Raw genomic sequence first — 21,112 nt, forward strand, 5'->3', positions numbered from 1 at the left:
TGTCAGTCTGTCTATATGTATGTCCATGTTTCATACAATTGTTGGCTTGTTTTGATAACTATTAAGAGTGAACAGTGACATTGTCACTATTTTTATCATTAATACAAAAATTGAGATTTTGTGCCCCAAATATACACACCTCCATTCTTTGAGTAAACTTTTGCTACCATACTAAATTTAAGATTCTCTGCTTTTTAGCTCACATTTGGTTATACCAATGTGATTTTATCTTATAAGCTAAAGTCGATGGCGTCTGTATGTATGTGTGTATGTATGTATGTATGTATGTATGTGCGACAACTTTTTCTCTTTCTGGCCTTTGTGTCGTGAGTCGGGTTCGTACAGGGCTTTACACAGTGAGTATATCTTAACAGGAAAGTGGTAGCTGGCCTGAGTAATACTACACTGCTTAGAGGCCCCGTAAGGGATTCTGACTTAATGGTACCTGCCGGCGAAGTTCTGCTGGGGTTAACGGCCCAACCCAGGCCAATAAAACACTGGGAGTCGTGTATTACAGCTCTCTGCCATTCGGCTTATATTCTTTAATGGTTAAATACAGCATTCAACAGGAACTACAGCAACAGCGTACTGGAACTAAAGCAACAGCTTTACTGCTAAACTCTCTGCTCTCTAAACTCTCTGCTTACTTTACTCAGGATCATACGTAGCTCCACTCAGCAGGGAATGAATGTCTGGAATGCCAATATGACATCAAATCGATTCCAGCAATCATTATCATTCAAGGCAAATAAATTACCAGGTCCAATAAACAGTAAAAACAAACACACAAAGAAACATAAGATCACTGACAAAATCGGTAGTACAATCTTGAACCACTATATAAGTGGTGGTACCAGGTGTCCGGAATGGGTAAGCGTACCCTGCTAGCATGCTACACCCGTCAAGATTGAACTAGTGTGACAAAGTTATTGTATGGTAATTCAGCTATCTGCTAAATTACTGTTCTGAGTCAAAGTCGGGAATACTGTCTTTCATCATCTGAGTGACAGATTTGCCATATTTAGATATAAGATCTCCATATCTACCATAGAACTTCTTAAAGATCTAACCAACCTACTTTGTGAAAATCCTTGTCTCACCAGCTTTAAGACTAATAAGCTGTGTCTCTCTTGAAAATCTCCATATGAATCACAAGCTCTACAGTATCTCAGTAGTTGTGAAATGTACACACCATAAGCTGGACTCGACGGAATATTACTGGTCAAGTAGGGAAAGTTAATGATTTCAAAATTAAAATCATCCCTTTTGTCATACAACTTGGTGTGTATGTCATTGTGTCTAATTTCAATAAATAGATCAAGATACGATGCTGAGTTCATGCTCTCCGTTGTTTCTTTAATTTCTAATTCATCTGGATATATGTGATGGAGGTAATTAGAAATTCCAGGATTGTTCAAACTGATGAGATCATCAATATATCTATAGGTATTATTAAAGGACTTTGCAACTCTTTTAGATCCTGAACTATGAAGAGTCTGCATGAACTCAGCTTCATATGAATACAAAAATAAATCAGCAAGAAGTGGTGCACAGTTTGTACCCATAGGAATGCCTATAGTTTGCCTGAATGTCATACCGGCAAATGAGACATATATGTTGTCAATTAGGAAGTGTAGCATCTTAATTACTTCCGTATCAGTGTATTTGCATTTGGCATCACTGTTGTTACTAAAATAGCCTGAATTGTGTTTGATGACAATGTAATCATACCTACGACTGCCATTCTTGTAAAAGAAGGCCTGCTTAACCAATGATGACAACCTAGTTTTAAGCTTGTTGTGTGGGATGGTGGTGTAAAGTGTAGAAAAATCAAATGTGCGGATTGAACCATACTTGCTTTTGTTGGTATCTAGAGTATGTAATAATTCTTTAGAATTTTTCAATATCCACATCTGATTAATCCCACTCGTTTCATAAACCTTGTCACAATATCGTACCAGACCAGATTTGATGGTTGACAAAATTGTGGTCAAGAGTTGTGACAAGCGTTTGGTTGTACATCTGCTGCAACCTGCTATAAAACGTTGCTTATATGGATTCTTATGTATGCCCACTGGAACTATTTGACAGCTACGGAGTACTGGAACGAACTGTCTTTCTGCTAAGACAGTCTAGCAAGGCTAGAGCAGCAACACCAGAGTTTAAGGTGGTACTCTGGGGACAGGAACGAGCAGCATACAGCCATTAACCAAGTCCTTAACTGGACTTACCCCTCTGCTCGCTTAACAGGAACCTGGTCTCAGTGGGGTTGGCTGTTGGCACACTGGCCGCTGGATCAATGCTGAAGCCCCTCGAGGCTAAGTCAGCAGCTGCTCAGGATATCTGCAAGCCTTGCCACCGAGACGTCTGAGACGTCTCGTGCACATACAGCAACTCCGTTCTATCAGCAACTCCGTCTATCTGCTTACAAAACTCTAAGTCCATAGCTTAGAGATCTCTGCTACTACTGCTGGGCATAACAGCATCCTTCCCCTGTGCGTGGAGTAGCGCCCGATGCTAACTCAACAAAATCACACAAAACACTGGCTTAAGTATGACTTCTCTGCCAATCAGAAGCTACTTTTGCACACGAACAAAGCCTTAAGCCAATAGCATACAATATTTTGCTCATTATGATTGCCTAATCTGTATATTAATATCCCTACTTAATATCATCTTAATACTAATACTGCCACGTTGGCAAAAACAACTGTCAGAAGAAGTGATAAATGACTACACACTCTAAGACAAAGAGACGCATTGGAATGCAGTCCAGTCATGTCATCGGATATGTCTACTGACCTCTTAAGTGTATGTACCAAGGACAGTACGCTACTCGCTACTATAATTAAACGTAAACACAACAATTAAAAGACATTTAACTAATTAAGAAACCATTACAAAGACGTTTACACATCCAGAAACGTCACATATGTATGTATGTACCACTACGTACAGTATGTCTGTCAATATCAAAGACACGCAAACCGCTGCACATTTCACATTGGTATTTGGTGTGTGGATGCATCCTGGGGTATAGATGGGATTTTGTTCAAATGAAGTCTGCATTGCCAAAATTATGCAAATCAGCTTACAAAATGTGAAAATGGTCAAGAATTAATATCTCGAGAACCGCTGTTTTCATGGCTTTGAAAATTTGTGTGCAAGTACCTTAGGTGAACCTTATACAGTTTTATGAATATTGTGAAGATATCCTTAATTTTGTATTTTTACTGAATTTTTTGGTGATTTTTCTCATTTTCAGTAAAAATTCTTCTTCTCTGAAACTGCCAGCTCAATCGCTCTCAAATTTGGGTTGGATCTTTGCAAGGGTGTTACTCTTCAAATTGTTGAAATTATGACAAAATTGGGAAAATTACTATTTTGGAGCAATATTGTCATTTTTGGTCAAAAAATCTTAAACAGTATTTTCTTTTTAAAACTCCTGGACAGACAGCTTTTATATTTGGTACACAGATGTACAGAGATGACAATAGTTAGATATGTGGAAATTGTCCTGAAATATACAAATTTGTATTTTTAAGACAATATTGTCATTTTTGGTCAAGAAAACTTGTTCTCAAAATTACTAGTTTGATAGCTTTGTAATTTGGTATAAAGTCCCCAGGCATGTTATTAGATAAATTTCCTGCTCAAAGTGTTGGGAAACCCCCAAATTTGTATATTTTAGGTAATTTTCTCAGTTTGTGACCTTAAATGACCTTCACCAACCCAGGATATGTTGTGAGACAGTTTTGAAGGCTGTGAACATAATTTTGTCATATTTGGTATCAATTTGTAGGAAAATTTGATTGAGAAAACAAAGCTGAGGTGAATTTTTTCATTGCGGACCAATTTTTGCAACTTTTCTATGTAAGCCATACAAGAACTGATGAGAAATTTGAATCCAGGATAATTCCAGATGTTGTAATCACCGCCCACAGTGGAAGGCATTTCACCATCTGTAACTAACTTAAGTGCTGTTTACATTAGAATGATAACACTCACATTGTATTTACAACCACAAGGTTGTAAATACCAAGGAATGGAACATTTGATATTCAGGAGGGGGTAGGGTCTAGAAGATTGATTGAGGTAGCATTACTTTTTTACCAGATCCCTTGTACATTTTTTTACCCATTCCCACCTTTTTACCTTCTCGTGTCTATTTATAGACAGAGAAGGTATTAGAGTTGAAAACCAGTATGCTGCTGTCAAGACTTCAGTCTGTCAAGACTTCCGTCTGTCAAGATCCGTTGACGTCATGCCATTGTGATGGGTCATATCATAAACTGGTGGGGGTGTTCATGGCTCAGGTTGAGGTGTGGGAGAACGATTTTGAGCTATGACAAAAATCAAAAGGGACTTAGCGGCATAGCCACAGTGTTAAGCCTTTCTCCAAGGTTTCTTAGTTGACTACAATCTATTATAGACTACTGAGCTGACGTTAGGGGTACTCACTTTGTGTTTGCTCACTCTGTGAGCGCTAGTGTTTGGTACTGAGTTGCGTGGATATCCCCTCATGGCCTCACGTGATCTGGGCCTGTTGCATAATCTGCAGAGATGATCATATGCCTCCAAGTCTGAAAACTGTCATCGTGTAAGCCTGTCGGCATTTTCCTTGCATTTTTTCTCATTTAATTTTGCAAAATATCGGTGAGTACCTCAATATTTCAAGATGACCCTTTCTTCCCAATCGTTTCCTGGAGTTTCAGAGTCATATGAACGAAAATGAGTGAAAGTTTTAGACCGGAAAATCGGACGTCAGCCATGTTCAATGTTTACAGTACAATCAGAAGTTTACGTGGAGGAATTAACCAACAAACACTGTTCATGATGCCCGCCCTCTAGAGGCAGACCCTCCTATATGAAGTACCACATTTGATGCTTGTGGAAAGCTTGACCACACAATGGAGCATTTAAACTTTTAGAAAATGACAAACTGAATAAGAAGGTATTCAGAAAATGTCAAATACTGAGGAAAAATGCGCAAATATTCAAAATAAACAGGTTAACTGACTGGTCAGCTATAAAAAACAATGAAAATGTTTATGATCAAAAGTTTTTGAGATGCGCACATTTTAACAAATACAGAAATTATTAACATAATAAATATGAGACAGGTTGGAAATGGGGAGTGAGAGACAAAGGCACTCCTATTGCTGCATGTGGATGCAGCCTCACCATTTCATTTACAGCATACTTATTCACTGTGTTGTGTTCAAGTTCCATATTGTACTGACTGTCATACAAGGATAACATAAGCAAATCAAATCAAATTAGAAAAGGATCAATGCTGTCGTGTGGATTTTGCTGAACATGGCTGATTTTAATATTTCGCCCTATATATTTGGTATCCAGCAAAGGCATATTTTGATGTAAAGTCAAAATTAACACTACATTGCTGACAATATATTTTACCGTTTCTGCATGAACTTTTCTTTTTTAAATTATAGTATATTAGTACTTCAAACAGATTAACAGTTATCGTGATGTCAACCCATAATTTTACATCACAAAGACTGTAATTCTGCCAATTTTATTTGTTTTTCAGTCATTTTGTAAATTTTGCACTGCACAAGATGATTGAACAAATTGCAATGTTTGAATTTGTAAACTCAAAGAATAAAAATCCTTTGGTCACAGATTAAATTATTTTTTGAAAAGAAATTTACTCTTAAACACTTTTAGCATATATTCTTTACACGGTCATGTATTTCAAGGAAAATATGCCTATTAAAAACAGTAATTTCTTCACTTTCAATTTTTTTTCAATACTATGAAAATTATCAGCCATGAGGTTATACAAACACAAGACCAGATAAGCGTTTTTCATCATTTCCACAGGACTCTTTGGAAAATCCATTAAAAACAGTTAAAAGTGACTTAAAATGATCACTTGGTATACATTTAATTTACAGATGCCAGGTTGTGTATTTCACATGCACTCAGGTCAGTAAGGAAGTGCGTCATTACTATTTTGGACTGTTAATTCTTATTTCTGAATTATTTAACTTTTTTTCCACATTGAACTATCTTTAGGCAGTTTATACTGTAGCTTAGAATTTTTTTGATTAATGTATTTAATCATCTTTTGGGTTCTTTGGGTCCATATCCCACCTCATGCCCCTACATCATCAACTATTTACCAACAACTCTTTGCCAACAACCAATTACCTGACCTGGCCACACATTAGAGAAGGTACAGCGTCATTGACGGTATTTTCTTTTTATCAAACCTTCTCGGTCCATTTTTTGTTGTTGACATTTGCTTATGTATTTAGGATCTGCTTGTGCCATTGCTATAGAAGTTGGTATGCATGTTCCTAAAGATGACCTCCAGTACCTAAGTTGGAGACCTTATTTGCTTTTGTCATTCTTGTTTTTCCTGGTTTAAATATTTCTCGAATGGACCAATTCAAACCGAATGTGAGCACACTGTCCTTGATGGTATTTTTGATAATATGTAGTATGAGGGGGTTTCCTTCTTATCTAAGATGAGAAATATTGCTTTGACAAAACTGTGTTGGCAACGTGCAGCTCCACCTTAAGGACCCCTAGGTGAGAGAAAGATTCTTTTGTAGGTTCATCTTTGGTTAAAGAACCAACAAGGCCAATGATGCATTTGAGTTAAATGTTATTCACAGAAATAAAAATCCAGTGGGGATTTTTCATTTATGTCATGTATCATTATGTGGAATTCTGCAGTTTTGAATCTTGAGAAGTTTTAGTCCCCGCAGACGAAGTCCGGTGGGGACTTATAGATTGGGTCCCGTCTGTGCGTCCGTCCGTCCGTCCGTCCGTCATCAACAGTTTCTCAGACACTGCTGAACCAATTTCGTTCAAACTTGGCACAAAGGCATAGTACTATAACCTACAGATGCACGTCGATTTATTTTGTGATACGATCGAATTTGGCTGCGAGGTGGCCATTTTGTTGCGATTTTTCATGTCTTTGGACCATAACTCAGACATCCTTGAGCAGATTCTGTTCAAACTTGGCACAAAGGCATAACACTATGGCTTTCATATCCTTGTCAAATAATTGTGCGATATGATCCAATATGGGCGCGAGGCGGCCATTTTGTTGTGATTTTTCATGTCTTTGGACCATAACTCAGACATCCTTGAACAGATTCTGTTCAAACTTAGCACAAAGGCATAACACTATGGCCTACATGTGCATGTCAAATTAGTTTGCGATAGGATCCAATATGGCCGCGAGGCGGCCATTTTGTTTGCGATTTTTCGTGTCTTTGAACCATAACTCAAACATCCTCAAACCGATTCTGTTCAAACTTGGCACAATGGCATAGCACTATGACCTACAGATGCATGTCAAATTATATTGCGATACAATCCAATATGGGCGTGAGGCAGCCATTTTGTTGTGATTTTTCATGTCTTTAGACCATAACTCAGACACCCTTGAACCGATTTTGTTCAATTTGTCACAAAAGCAAAACAGTATGCCCTCCATATGAACACTAATTTATTTCGTGAAATGATCCAATATGGCTGACAGGCGGCCATTTTTTTGCGATTTTTTCATGTCTTTGAACCGTAACTCAAACATCCTTGAACCGATTTTGTTCAAACTTGGCACAAAGGCAAAGCACGTACTATGGCATGCATATGCATGTATCAATTAACCTTGCGATAGGATCCAATATGGCTGCAGAACTGCCATTTTGTTGGAATTTTGCATGTCTCTGAAGCGTAATTCAAAGGTCATTACACCCATTTTGTCCAAACTTGGCAAAAAGATCAAGCACTATGGCATACCGTACATGTCAATTTACTTCGTGACATGTTCCAATATGGCTGCCAGATTGTCATTTTTTCCAATATCGCTGCCCGATGGTCATTTTTGGATTTTTTCATGTCTTTGAGGTTTAATCATATGCAAATATTCCTTAACCAATGTTGTTGAGACTTGGTACAAAGATAAAGTACTATGGCATACATATGCATGTCTACTAATTTTGTGCTATGATCCATATGGTCAATAGACAGCCATTTGATTTCAATTTTGGTGTGATTTTTTTATGTCTTTGAAACATAAACATAGGTCACTGTCCCTCGATGGACTGATTTTGTTCAAACATGATACGAAGATAAAATACTATGGCTGCATTCTTGTGCACATTAATTTGTTTCATTATATGATTCGAAATGGCTGATGGCTGATTACAACAACATACCCGATCCCATAGCATTTCGAAAATTCCACCAAACCATGTGTATAGTACGTGCCATCATGACACTAGAGGCAGTGAGGGCATCGTTATGTGTGATGTAATCAAAAGTTCCTTTAGTGGTCATTACCGGCAGAGATGAGTCATTTATTGAACGTTCCTCAGATTACTTTATTATGCAAGTCACAGGCCTGATGCACCCGTTGCATCAATGTCATTCCACAGCGACCTAGACCACAGCTACCTAGACACCAAAGATAATAACAAAATGGACAAGCGGGGACTGTGTCATCAACGATGACTTGTTTAATATAAATTCCTATCTTAAAGGGGAAGTTCATCAAGCCTGATTTTTACATATGTGCTAGCTTTTGGGTCACCTATACAGAAAAGCGGTTTTCACCACTTTTAACCCGTGTGATTTTTTTACAAAAGCAAATAAAAATAGTGGCAGAAGTTGCATTTTCGGGCTTCATCAACGTTCTGTATTTTGAACCATGGGAAAAAATTGGGTATGACATTGTCCACCCACTCGTGTTCATGCCACACTGTGCCATTTGCATATCTGAAACAATAGTTATGCAAATGCAGAGAACCTGCTGTGAATATGATTGACAAAACCATATCCATGGGAATATGATCCCTGCCATATCACGTGATGAAAGCGCCAAGTTTGGCATTTTTTCCTCCATGATTCAAAATGCAATCACTTGATAAAGCCCTAAAGTGCCACTTCTGCCACTATTTTTAATCAATTTTATAAAAAATCATGCAAGTTATAAGTGGCGAAAAGACTTTTCCGGAATACGTGACCCAAAATCTGGCACATATTTAAAAATCAGCCTTGGTGAACTTCCCCTTTAGAATTTCCTTCAACATTGAAAAAACATATCCCGATACATTTGAAAATTATAGGAAATATTGGTGGTGTTCATTAAAATTACAGGAATGTGTCCAAGCAAGTCATTGTTAACTTTTTCTACATTGACAATAAATAAAGAATTTCTCCTTGTATGTTTTCAACTGCAGAAAGGTACTGGGAAATGGACAGCCATCTCAGCGCTAGACTATGGAGTTCCAGTGACATTAATAGGTAAAATCACAAATCTGAAAAATATATTATATTACATTGCCCAAACAAACTGTTAAATATTGTATATACACTCACTCTGGCCTACCATTTTTAACCAAATATAAGTAAAGTGTCACTAATGGTATACAGTTCATTCTATCATGGTGTGAATTCACTGAGTATGTACATGTTTGTCTGTAATTTGCCCATGATGAATACTCCTCTGAAACCGCAAGTCCGATAGCTTCGAAATTTTCAGGGGGGGATGTGCATGACGCAATTGGCTGAAAATATTGGCCAATTTGCATAATATTAATAATTCATGAGCAATAAAAATCTCAATTTTTTCCCGGAATTACGACTTATTATTTTGAATATCACAGCAACTTTCAATTGCAAGTAGTTGGAGACACACCTATAATGAAATTGTAGAGTTGTTTGCATGCTAACCCTCTTTTTCGTATTGGCCGATTACGTTGTATGACTGTGAAGAGATGTTGATAATATGCGGTTTTCTGCTTTATTTTATAACCGCAAGTCTCAATACTGAGATATGTTGTATACAATTTGTCAGATTTCCGTCTAGAATGATTGCTCCAAATTGCTCCACCCTTATTTAGTCGCCCCTGATGTTCAAAGTTAGCTAATTAATATGCAATATCGGCAACGTAACGTACTACGTCTCGTGAGCCCAGGTCAAAAATCAGGTGACTATGACGTAAGATGTCAACATTGTCAACATTACGTCTCTGTGGTCACGCGCTCAGGGACGCTGGCCATAAGCACAACATGAGCAAAAATGAGTAAGAGTAAAGATTTACGGAGCTCTCCTGATGGAAAGAGTCTCGGACAGAGGGAAAAGTCAAAGAAAGTGTTTGGAATCACCGGTCGTGGCAAGGTGAGTGAGACATGGAGAATAGACCTTTTAATTTCGCCACATTGCCCATTCAGCTTGACGACGTACCCCATCATGATGCATGATCGTTATTGTCTGACGCTGGGCCAACGACATAGCGTTATATCAGAAAATATATGCTCAAATACTTGGTTGAATACCCCGTGAAATACACGCCCACTTGTAGACTTGTGTCAAGCTCGCGGTTGTGGCCTACAGCTGTAGCCTGTAGCCGGTCAAGAGCCGCTTGTCATTAATATTATAAGGAGAAGGTCACTCAGCGATTGTGTGCTCAGCAATAAAAAAAAACTCCATGAAAAAATAGTGCGATAGTTTGTTATTAACTTTCACTTACCAATAGTCTATGGCACACATTTGAAAACCATATGTTATAGGTTGAAGTGACGTAACAGCCTAGGACTGCACTGGGTTCCACCATAGTCTACAGCCGAGGAAGCCTCCACAAGTGTCAGTGCAGTATATGCTAGTTGTACGTCACTTCTACCTATAATTAAAGGTTTAAGAATGGATGCCATCGTGCTATCAGTAAGTGGAAATTAGTAACAAAGATAGATTTCGCACCAGTTTTTCATGGATTTCTTATTGCTGAACACATAATCGCTGGGTAACCTTCCCCTTTAGCTGCTATCAGTGCATGTTAACCAGTATGTGTACCCTGTGTCACACGACTGTTGCTAGTATTAAAGACGGTTGGTAATTACTCACAGTATAATTGTTAATCAGCATAATCTTGGCAAAATTTCAGGGCAGTACATTGTAAGCTTTAATTGTCAAAGTCAAACGATGATCTACTGCCATGACCAAACATAGGCTACCTGATAGGCGTTACATGTGTGTGACATTTATACATGTATGTGATATTTCTTGTAATTTATTTAAATAGACATGGACTCGAACGGAAGAAAAACTTCTGGTAGAGTATATGACAAATCATACTGAGGATGATTGGGCTGGGGGATTTTCTGCAGATTTTTGGAGGAACATGTCAAAATACATTGCGGAGAACAGTGGACTTGATAAACCTGAGAGAGGGTGTAAGTATTATACTTAATTTCCTTTAAAGCATATTCTTGAAATGAAGTGGTGGATGTTTAAGTGAAATATAATTGCTTTCACTTTGAAAAGATGAACATGTAAATTCCCTGGAATTATGAATTATATTATATACCTGCATGGGGTAAGATATCAACTTTTGGCCATTAGGGTACTTATGTAACTTGGAATTGCTTTCAAAGCTGTTACACTTTGATAAGGTTCCTTCTTTTTCAAAAATGAAACTTTTTATATTACAAGTAGTTTTTGTTTCAGGAAAATTCAAACTTTGCCATGATTTTCCTCAAACTGGTCCCTTTAATGATACTGTAACTCCCCATTTTCTTGTAGGGAAATCCTGTCAGCGGAAAGCAGTTCATTTGAGAGAGAAGTTTCAGAAACTTCATGTTGCAGAAGATCACTATGGCATAGATGTCTTACAGGATGATGTGGATCATGATGAAAACATGTCATCAACACTATCAGATATCATAACATCCCTTCAAACATTAGAACCAGTATGCTTGATGACAGTAATGGATGTGGCATTCAAACAAATTGTGGAAGATGTAGAGCTAGACTGTCCCACTGATTTTCTTCAACTGGCATTGCCGGCTATGGCACATCTACAAGATAAACATAAACCAAACCTGATTTACCTAGCTGCTAAAGGTTTTGGTACAATGAGGACTGGTGGGGGTGATTCACGAATCCCAACTGACAGGATGCCATATGGGGTTTTGGAGTACTCTCTGCAGTTCTTCAATGCATCACATACAAATCAGGTATTTGCCAACAAAATAATTTGGATTTTTGTTATTTTATTACAATTCATCACCAATCAGTTGTTTCAAATTGTGGTAAAAATCCCCAATATCATGTTTTATTGTTCAGGATGAACATTGTTCTGACAAAAAGTGCAATTTATACATCACAATAACTTCATTAAAATATGTTCAGATTGTGAATACACCTATCAATTTACAGATCACCTGTCCCCCGGATCTCAGGAAGTTCACCCAAACAATTTATGATGAGATTGGAGGAAAGGGCTTGAACTTGTTTACTGGGCCAATGTTTAAAGCTGGAGATTGCACACCTGGCACACGTGATCAAATGAAGGTAAAGTGAAATACTCAAGATATTGTTAAATTACAGAAACATGAACTGCTAACTTGATTTGGTTGATAATATGTGCTTATTAAACAACCTAAATAGACTAATTCAGCCATTGTTTGTGTTGGTTTTCATTTTCCCACTTAATTTAAGAAAATTTTTGTCTGTTTCTATAATAAAAAAATTTCAAGTGGCCAAACCCCCCCCCCCCCCCCCCCCCCTCCCCAAAATAGGTAATTTTAACCACAATTTGAACAGATGTGACTGTGGTCAACCCTAGTTTCACAGAAGAAGCTTTTTAGTCTCCACGGACACCGTCCGGGGGGACTTATAGGTTTGGTCATGTCCGTGCGTCCGTGTGTCCGTCCGTGCGTCCGTCCGTTCACGCAGATATCTCAGAGACGCCTGGAGCGATTTCGTTCAAACTTGGTACAAGGATAGTACCATACCTCATACAGATGCACGTCGATTTGTTTCACAATGCGATCAAATTTGGCCATGGTAGAGGACTTTTTAGTTTTCACCTCCATAGACTCCCATGTATAAGGCAGACCATAGACTCCCATGTATAAGGCAGACCATAGACTCCCATGTATAAGGCAGTCCATAGACTCCCATGTATAAGGCAGTCCATAGACTCCCATGTATAAGGCAGTCCATAGACTCCCATGTATAAGGCAGTCCATAGACTCCCATGTATAAGGCAGTACATAGACTCCCATGTATAAGGCCAAGAAAAATAAAAATTTAGTTTCTCATCGTATTCATATTGCAAAAAGGATGCAGTGACACAGTTTTTAGTCCCCACAGATAAAGTCCAGGGGGCCTCATAGATTGGGTCATGTCAGTCCGTGAGTCCATCCATGTGAGTCCATCCGTTCACGCAGATATCTCGGATATTTTGACAAAATGTCACGTGACCTTGGGGACCTTTGACCTCAAATATACATATTTGTCCATAACTCAGTAACCACAAGTGCTACACCCTTCATATATGGTATGATGGGACACCTTATGACGCCACATATTGATCCTCATTAATTATGTGCATATCTAATTTTGAGCGAGCCAATAGAGCTAGAGGTCTGATTTTTGGTATGTAGGGATAACTTAGCAATACAATTTTTTTGACAAAATGTCATGTGACCTCGGTGACCTTTGACCCCAAATATACATATTTGTCCATAACTCAGTAACCACAAGTGCTACACCCTTCATATTTGGTATGATGGGACACCTTATGACACCACATATTGTACCTCATTAATTATGTGCATATCTAATTTTGAGCAAGCCAATAGAGGTAAATGTATGATTTTTAGTATATAGGGATAGACTATAGGATAGAAATTTTTTGACAAAATGTCATGTGACCTCGATAACCTTTTACCTAACATACACGATTATGTCAATAAATAGCTAACCACAAGTGCTATGTCCTTTATATTTAGTAGGATGGGAGACCTTATGACAACACATGCTTTACCTCGTTAATTATGCCCATATATATTTGTGGGCAAGCCAATAGAGCTAGAGGTCTGAATTTTGGCATATATGGATTAATTTGCAATACAAAGTTTTTTTCAAAATGTCATGTGACCTTGATGACCTTTGACCTTGAATATGCAAATATATGCATAACTCATTAACCACAAGTTCTTTACGCTTCAATTTTGATAGGATAATAGACCTTAAGATGTCACATCTTGTACCTCATTTATTATGCACATATGTATTTCTTGGCTGGCCGATACAGCTAGAGGTTTGATCTTTTTTCCCGATTTAGAACCATAACTTAGACATGCCTCTTGTTTCAAATTGGGAACAATGACATAGACCTATGTGTCCATAGATCTGAACATATACACTTTAGTGATACTTCTTAATGACCTCATTTCCCTGCCCCATCAAGACTAATACTCCTATTACAAGTGGGGACTATGTCATTGTCAATGACTTGTTTAACCATAAATGAGAAAAATTACAAAAAATATTCATGAAATGTAGCGAATTCCAGATATTGACCCTAGTTGCAAAAAAATCATACGAGGTCTGCCTATAAGGTACTTTATGTGCCAATTTTTTAAGGAATTTGACCAGTCATCATTGAGTTTTTCAATTTTGACTATTTTTACGTTTTTTTTTCAAACATATAACTTCATTTTATTTATACCCATTTATTTTTGTTTTAGGCAAAAGTGAACATTCCAACAGTCAGTAGGTCAACCCTCAACAGGGACATGAAAGGCAGTGGATGTATAAGTGGACCATACATTCAGGTATTCAATTCTACATACATGTAGCACTGTCCATCCGTTTTCATTTGTAACAGAACAGTGTTGGTAGTATGCTGACAATTAACTCAGTCATACATTACAGTTGATTCCATAAAATTTTGTTGGAGCAGACATTACGCACTACACTTTGAGTCATGGTTAGGGTTGGATGTTGGGATGCGTTACTCACACACAGGTTTATCTTTCAGTTTATTCCAAAGATCCAATGGAACCATTTTCCATCCGTAATTTTTTCCTCTTTATATGACATTTTTCCTGACACTGTAGGTTTGGTGACAGATGGAGAGTTCAATTCATTAAGAACAACTGGAAGGAGTCGCCCAATCTCAATTTGGGCCTTGCAAAAGGAGGCCAAAGCAGAGTTTCAAAGAAAGCCTGTTGAGGAAATGGTTAAAATGCTAACAGTTGAAGGTAAAAATAATAACAGTTCAATATTGACCTTCTGGTGTTATTACCATTAACAAAATACTGCAGAGTATATAATCCCATAAATTGGCATTAACACAGTCATTGAACATAGCCTGACTCATTATTGTCCTGTTTGCAATTGAAACAAGCACAATAACTGGCCATAACATTTTTATATTCATCTCTTATAAATATATTTGGTAGTATAATAACATATTGTTTGTTTTGTTTCTAAATAATATTCATTAATCCTAACAAATCACTTAAAATGTGGATTTAAAGATCATCTGTTCATCTTGTTCAATAGTCTGTCCTGATGGAAGTCTCCGTTCCAAAGCAAACAACCCATATCTGCCCAAAAGTGCCATTCAACAGATTGTTTTATGTCAGGAACAAGGGATGGACATTCATCAGATAGCTTCGCTTTTACGGGTTAGCCAAGTACCTCAAGTATAGAGAGACAGAGATCATAATGACCCAGATTTTCATCCCATGTGGAAAACACAGACCTACATGCAAGAAACCTGGAGACCAGGTATGTCACATATACTACCAAGGGTAGGAATCATTACATTTTAGATGACAGCAGAGGCCAATTTTTTATCAGAATTTTATGTGTTTGCAATGAATCAACTTCATTTTGGTTTCTTAAATCAGCATTTGCTGCATTCTGAAAGTGTCACACAGTGTATTATACAGTGTCACACAGTGTATTATACATATGATAATTAATAAAGGTAATTAGATTTGAACTTGTGCTGTATATTCATCAATAAATTTTGGGCCAAGTAACTGTAATATTTCAGTATTGTTTTATTTGAAAATTATCAAAGCATCATCTGATCACTCCATTTTACATGATTTCATAACACTTAATTTTGTATATACAGATAAAAATAAGATTAAATGTACTTGTCACAAAATGAGAGTAGTGTATGTTTTGTTTTATATTTAGGTCATAGTGAGAATCTAGCCGAAAAGTTGAGATCACTCTTAGCTCAGTACAAATTTGCAAAGTTAGTTAGTGATTATACTGAGGATGGCATTAACTTCAGGGAAAATTTCTATGTAGCTGAGGTACATCCTATTACAAAGGCAAAGTTTGGAGAGAGGGAAGATCACAACCATATTTTGAAGGTAGGGTATAGAGAAGTGTATGGTCTCCAGGTGCATGTACTTTGTTTAAAATTTCTTGACCAGGGTGAGTTTTTTTATAGTACAATGTTAAAAAATGTCATATTGAGAATGCTTAGTTGATTTCATGTGAAGTGGTACATGCATAAAATGTATCATCACAAGACTACATGTACTTTCATTATTTTTCATGGCCAGTCAAATTAAAGTGATAAGACATGAAAATATTTTAATATTTAATTTTGTTTTGTTAATTGCCACAATTGATAAGCTTGTTATTTTATTTTTTATTTTACAGAGAATTGCAGACTCCACCAGGCAAGGTGGGCCAAAGAAGCGTGGTTTTAAGATGAAGCGTTTAGAAGAAGCTGCAGATGATCCATCAACAGGTATTACTGATGACGCATTGACAGGTTCAAACAAGCAGTGTGTTGGAGATTGTGAGAAGCTTCTTAACTTACAAGTTGCAAACTGGTTATTGAGTCACGGGTATGTTATGTTTTGTTAGACCTGCAGTCAATTTTTACACATCAAAAAAAATACAGATAAGGCCAGGCTGAATAAATAAATTAGTCCTCTGAATCACCGCTTCAGGTGTAGCCGATTGGATTTTTTTTAACGGAAATGTGGCACAAACTATACTGCCGCATTGCAGTTATTTTGAGATTGTTGGTGATGGGGCCCTTTAGTTTCTTGGGTTTATGTGCCTGCGGGCTTCGAATGAGACTTTTATCACCGCCATTTGACTCTGAGGACTACCGCTACCGATAGTATTGGCACGTTTCGCAATGGGTGTAGAGTTTTCAGCTGTAATACCCTTGGCCTAATGATATTTTTATTGGTCACTGATCTATATCTTCAATTCTGTTGACCTAATGACATAATATAGCATCACACTCACACTATAAGTAGTATTTATGAAGTGTGGGTTCTGATTGCTGCCATAGTAACTCTGCAGTATAGTGATACTATATATATTTTTTTATTTTACCAACATTAACCACTTTGAGAGAGAAATGGTGTAATTCTGATTCACTATTGTTTCAAGTGCTGCAGTCCCGTAACAGCAACATGTACCTACCAGTTGCTTGTGTATGCATTGACAATTACTAACTCAAGGACCTAGATAATCATAATATGTCACTATCAACAGATGCAACTCATTACAAATCACTGTAATTCTCAATGTAAGTTAAACTGTCAGGATTATACAGTATTTTTAGCTCATATTTGGTTTTATATATAAATACCAAAAAGAGCTAATATATGATGAGTCTAAGTGGCGTCTGTATGTCTGTATATTTATGGGTATGTGCGGATGTATGTCCGTCACACACAAAGGCTCCCATACCGCCAAAGCTACCATCTCAGTATTTGGTGTACAGGTAGATGTAGGGGTTGAGATGTGAATTTGTTCAAATGAACACATCATTGTCAAAAATGTGCAAATGAGGTAAGAAAAAGCGAAATTCTGAAACAGGCTTGAAACAATCTTACTCCACTGACTTGAGTCATTTCCTGTCATTGTTTATGAACTGTTACATATTAACAGACCTGCTCAAACCATAGACAGTAGAGGGGAGGAAGACCGTCAGTAGAGGGGAGGAAGACCGTCTATGGTCAAACTAAGGAGGGCTAGCTGCCTTTCTGCTATGCATGTTGCTAAAGTTGACCTCCAGTACCTAAAGTTTCAGACCTTAATTACTTTTGTCATTCTTGTTTTTCTGGTTTAAATATTTCTTGTTGTTTTTCTGGTTGTACTGTGCAGAAATCATTGTCATAACATCAACGTAGAATTTTCCTGCACTGAACAGATAGAAACAACATTTATTGTTGATCTTTGGTACCCATACTGGTATGTACCAATTCTGATCAAATTTGAGCAACACCGTATAATTGCGGTATTTTTTGTTTGTGATCAGGAATTATTCAACATTTCATTAAATTGAATTTTACATTCCATATTTTATTTATCTTCCTTTTACAGGTACCGAACAGAATACGAACATGTTTACACTATTGCAAAGTGGCACAGGGCTAGTGATGACAGGGGTATGACACAAGATGAGAGGCAAGAAGCTAATATGAACATGTACAGGTATATTCTGGATGAGCTGTTACCATGGCACCGAAAATGCTTAGATTTATCTTCCATTGATGTGAACATGTAAGCATGTTACTAAAGTCACAATGCATTGGATGTAAACAATATAATTATTTTTTTATTTGCTCATTTTTTTTTGTTCATTCAACTGTGGAAAATACTTGTGATGAAATGGCTGTGTCACCATGAGTTGAAGACGAGTAGTGACACGGTCATTACCCCACAAGTATTTTCCACAGCTGAATGAACAAAAATATTAGTGAATACGGTAATATACTTCTCACATGCACAAGCCAAGTTTTCATCCGTTCATGCACATTAAATCATGTTTTGATATCTATTAATTTACAATTTTTAATTCTGAACTTTTTTTTTGTTGATATTCTTCTGCATGATACCAGTTGACAATCATCCGCTGTCATGTGTCATCACAAAATGTTAGTAATTTCACGCAAGGCAGACACCAGACAATTTCAACATGCCACAAATTTTAATTCACCAATATTATTCTCAACAAAAAAAAACTAAACTCCATCAGCCTTTCTGTCATCTGCCTTAATTATCTCATCCAATTGCAGCTATTATCATGTTCAAATTCTCAAGGAGGAAAATGACTTTACTTTCACATTATAAAATGTCTTTCAGCTATATTTACTCCTCATTGACTCACTCTTGACCACAGTGATCACATGATAAGTCAGTTGTGTTCCAGAGCCATTGGTGCCCATTTTAATTCTGTTCACATTGTACTTGTGTTCTCTTTTCAGGAAGTGGTCTGCTTGTGGATTTACACGGGAAATTCTTGTTGGCATATTTGCTAACATATGTGATCAAGAGAGACGACGACACAATAGTTTATCACCAGAACATCCAAGGGCATCAACAACAGATGACGTTGAGTGTTTTTTCCCTACTGCTCATCAGCACCTTGGTGACTGTTTCACACTCAAAGACTGGAAGCAATATTTTCCACATCTGTGTGAAGTACATTCTCGACGATTGGATTCAAATATACCCTTCTACTATTACACATCTGACAATGAACGTTATTCTATGGATCCTCTGCCATCATTTGATCTACCAAAATCTAACAATAAACCATCACGCTTATTGCAACAACATAGAGTGCCAAGAAGAGACGTTCTTGCTGCAGTCATTCCAGGAAGAGCTAATTTCCCGGTCCATGGTGCACAAACAATACGTACACACTTTCACAATAATACTCACACAGTGCCTAAGCCCCCTTGTCAAATATAACATCATAAATATGGTGTCTACTGAAAGTCTGATGGATCAGTAAAGGAATGTTCTCAATAAAATACTTGGATATGGAATATTTTCACTGTAACATGATACATTGATGTGTATTCCTATTCATATAAAGCTGTAATTATTGTATTTTTTAATCTTCTAGGAAATCAAGCACTTTCTAATAGCAGTCTTATCATGTAGTAAAAAATATTTTGGTACTGTCAGGATCAAACTACTTTCCTGGATCACATAACCTTTACAGCCATGAATCTAGCTGTATTGTGTGAAGTTCGTTGTTCTGTGTTACCCTAGACTTACTGTAGACAGTGTCACCCATAAAGATAAAAGCCATATTTTAAATATTAGAAATATTCCAAGACATAACCAAAATGTTCTATGCCTGTTTCAAATGCAATTGTAAATAATTAAAAATTCTCAGCAAAACATGAACATTTTTAGCTCCACTGTCAACGATGTGGAGCTTATCTGCTAGGGTGATTGTCCATCGTCCGTCCGTCATCTGTCAACAATGGTCTTCTTCTCTGAAACCACAAGTCGGTTTGCTTTGAAACTTGATATTGAGGTTCATTGGAGTGACCTCAGTCAAGTTTGTTCAAATTGTATTGAAATTTGCATAATTGTATTTCGGGGCAATTGTATTTTTGGGTAATTTTTTTCCATTTTTGGTCAAAAAATCTTCAAGTCTGGAACCACAGGTCTGATTGATTTGAAACAGTAATATGTTAACTTGACAATCAATCTAAAGAATAAACAATCTCTAAAATCCTTTATTATACTCCATAATAATCTAGGGGATATATGTATAAGTGGAACAATGGTAACCACATAACTCAACTTTGTGCATTGTAATAGTAATATTAATATTTATTTCAGTATTTATGGCCTCTGGCCAAGATATACAAAATATGTAAATGACACAATAAAGTGATTGCTATTACATGTATTGTAAGTTAGACATTCCACAGAAGAGTAGACAGCAATATTAAATATACAGATAAATGGTGAAATAAATTAATAAAGATAACTTTACAGCTTTGAGTTTTTGACAGTTTCCTTCCTGTGTATTGTGCATTCGGCAGTCAAACTGTAATTGTACAACAGACAAGAAACTATTTGAATGAAAATTACTCATTGTATTTATTTATTTATTTATTTATCAAGTTAAAACCAAACACATTTTAATGAAATCAATGCTCATGTATATTGGAATAAGATTAATGCAGTATCTGTTCCGCTTTTAAAATTCATTATTAATTGCACTCATCCATTCATTTAAATATTTAAATATTTCTCCTATCCCTGTTATTAGAATATCATATTGTTCTCTCTTGTTACTTTTTCTGTGACCCTGGCCAAAATATCTGCAAATATCTTACATGTCTTTCACAGGCAGAACTGGCTGAACCAGGATACCAAGACCATACCAGAGGTTTGCAGATTTCCCCTATCCCTTGGATTAAGAATATTGTGTTTTTCTTGTTACTTTTTCTGTGACCCTGGCCAAAATATCTGCAAATATCTTACATGTCTTTCACAGGCAGAACTGGCCAAACCAGGATACCA

The 21,112-nt window shown here is 36.9% G+C and overlaps 2 protein-coding genes across 4 annotated transcripts in view; both read left to right on the plus strand.

The window, feature by feature from the left end:
* Nucleotides 1–21,112, plus strand: part of LOC139137833 (6-phosphogluconate dehydrogenase, decarboxylating-like) — a 258,052-nt gene that overhangs the window by 173,593 nt on the left and 63,347 nt on the right. For both annotated transcript variants that reach the window (XM_070706117.1, XM_070706116.1), the window contains exon 10: nt 9,228–9,291. In XM_070706117.1, the coding sequence (XP_070562218.1) occupies nt 9,228–9,291 (64 nt within the window). The remainder of the gene's footprint in view (nt 1–9,227; nt 9,292–21,112) is intronic.
* Nucleotides 9,940–20,578, plus strand: LOC139137835 (uncharacterized). 2 transcript variants are annotated; one of them, XM_070706121.1, is made up of 10 exons: nt 9,940–10,168; nt 11,070–11,220; nt 11,570–12,003; nt 12,206–12,340; nt 14,527–14,613; nt 14,899–15,042; nt 15,347–15,574; nt 16,474–16,662; nt 18,161–18,340; nt 19,045–20,578. In XM_070706121.1, exons 1-6 carry the CDS (start codon nt 10,070–10,072, stop codon nt 14,905–14,907), a joined length of 915 nt encoding a protein of 304 aa, XP_070562222.1. In that variant the 5' UTR covers nt 9,940–10,069; the 3' UTR covers nt 14,908–15,042; nt 15,347–15,574; nt 16,474–16,662; nt 18,161–18,340; nt 19,045–20,578. The 2 variants fall into 2 exon arrangements, with proteins under 2 accessions (XP_070562222.1, XP_070562220.1); XM_070706119.1 differs by lacking the exons at nt 9,940–10,168; nt 11,070–11,220; nt 11,570–12,003; ... (1 more) ...; nt 14,527–14,613; nt 14,899–15,042 and having other exon boundaries at nt 15,380–15,574; nt 16,472–16,662; nt 19,045–19,720.

Source organism: Ptychodera flava, chromosome 7 (genome assembly GCF_041260155.1).
Source record: "Ptychodera flava strain L36383 chromosome 7, AS_Pfla_20210202, whole genome shotgun sequence".
In the NCBI taxonomy this organism is placed as follows: domain Eukaryota; kingdom Metazoa; phylum Hemichordata; class Enteropneusta; family Ptychoderidae; genus Ptychodera; species Ptychodera flava.

Excerpts from the sequence above, each read along its gene's own strand:
- LOC139137835 (XM_070706119.1), top strand. The coding sequence starts at position 15,512 with ATGACCCAGATTTTCATCCCATGTGGAAAACACAGACCTACATGCAAG. Across the intron at positions 16,663-18,160 it reads AACTGGTTATTGAGTCACGG|GTACCGAACAGAATACGAAC; the intron begins GTATGTTATGTT and ends TTCCTTTTACAG. Across the intron at positions 18,341-19,044 it reads TCTTCCATTGATGTGAACAT|GAAGTGGTCTGCTTGTGGAT; the intron begins GTAAGCATGTTA and ends TTCTCTTTTCAG.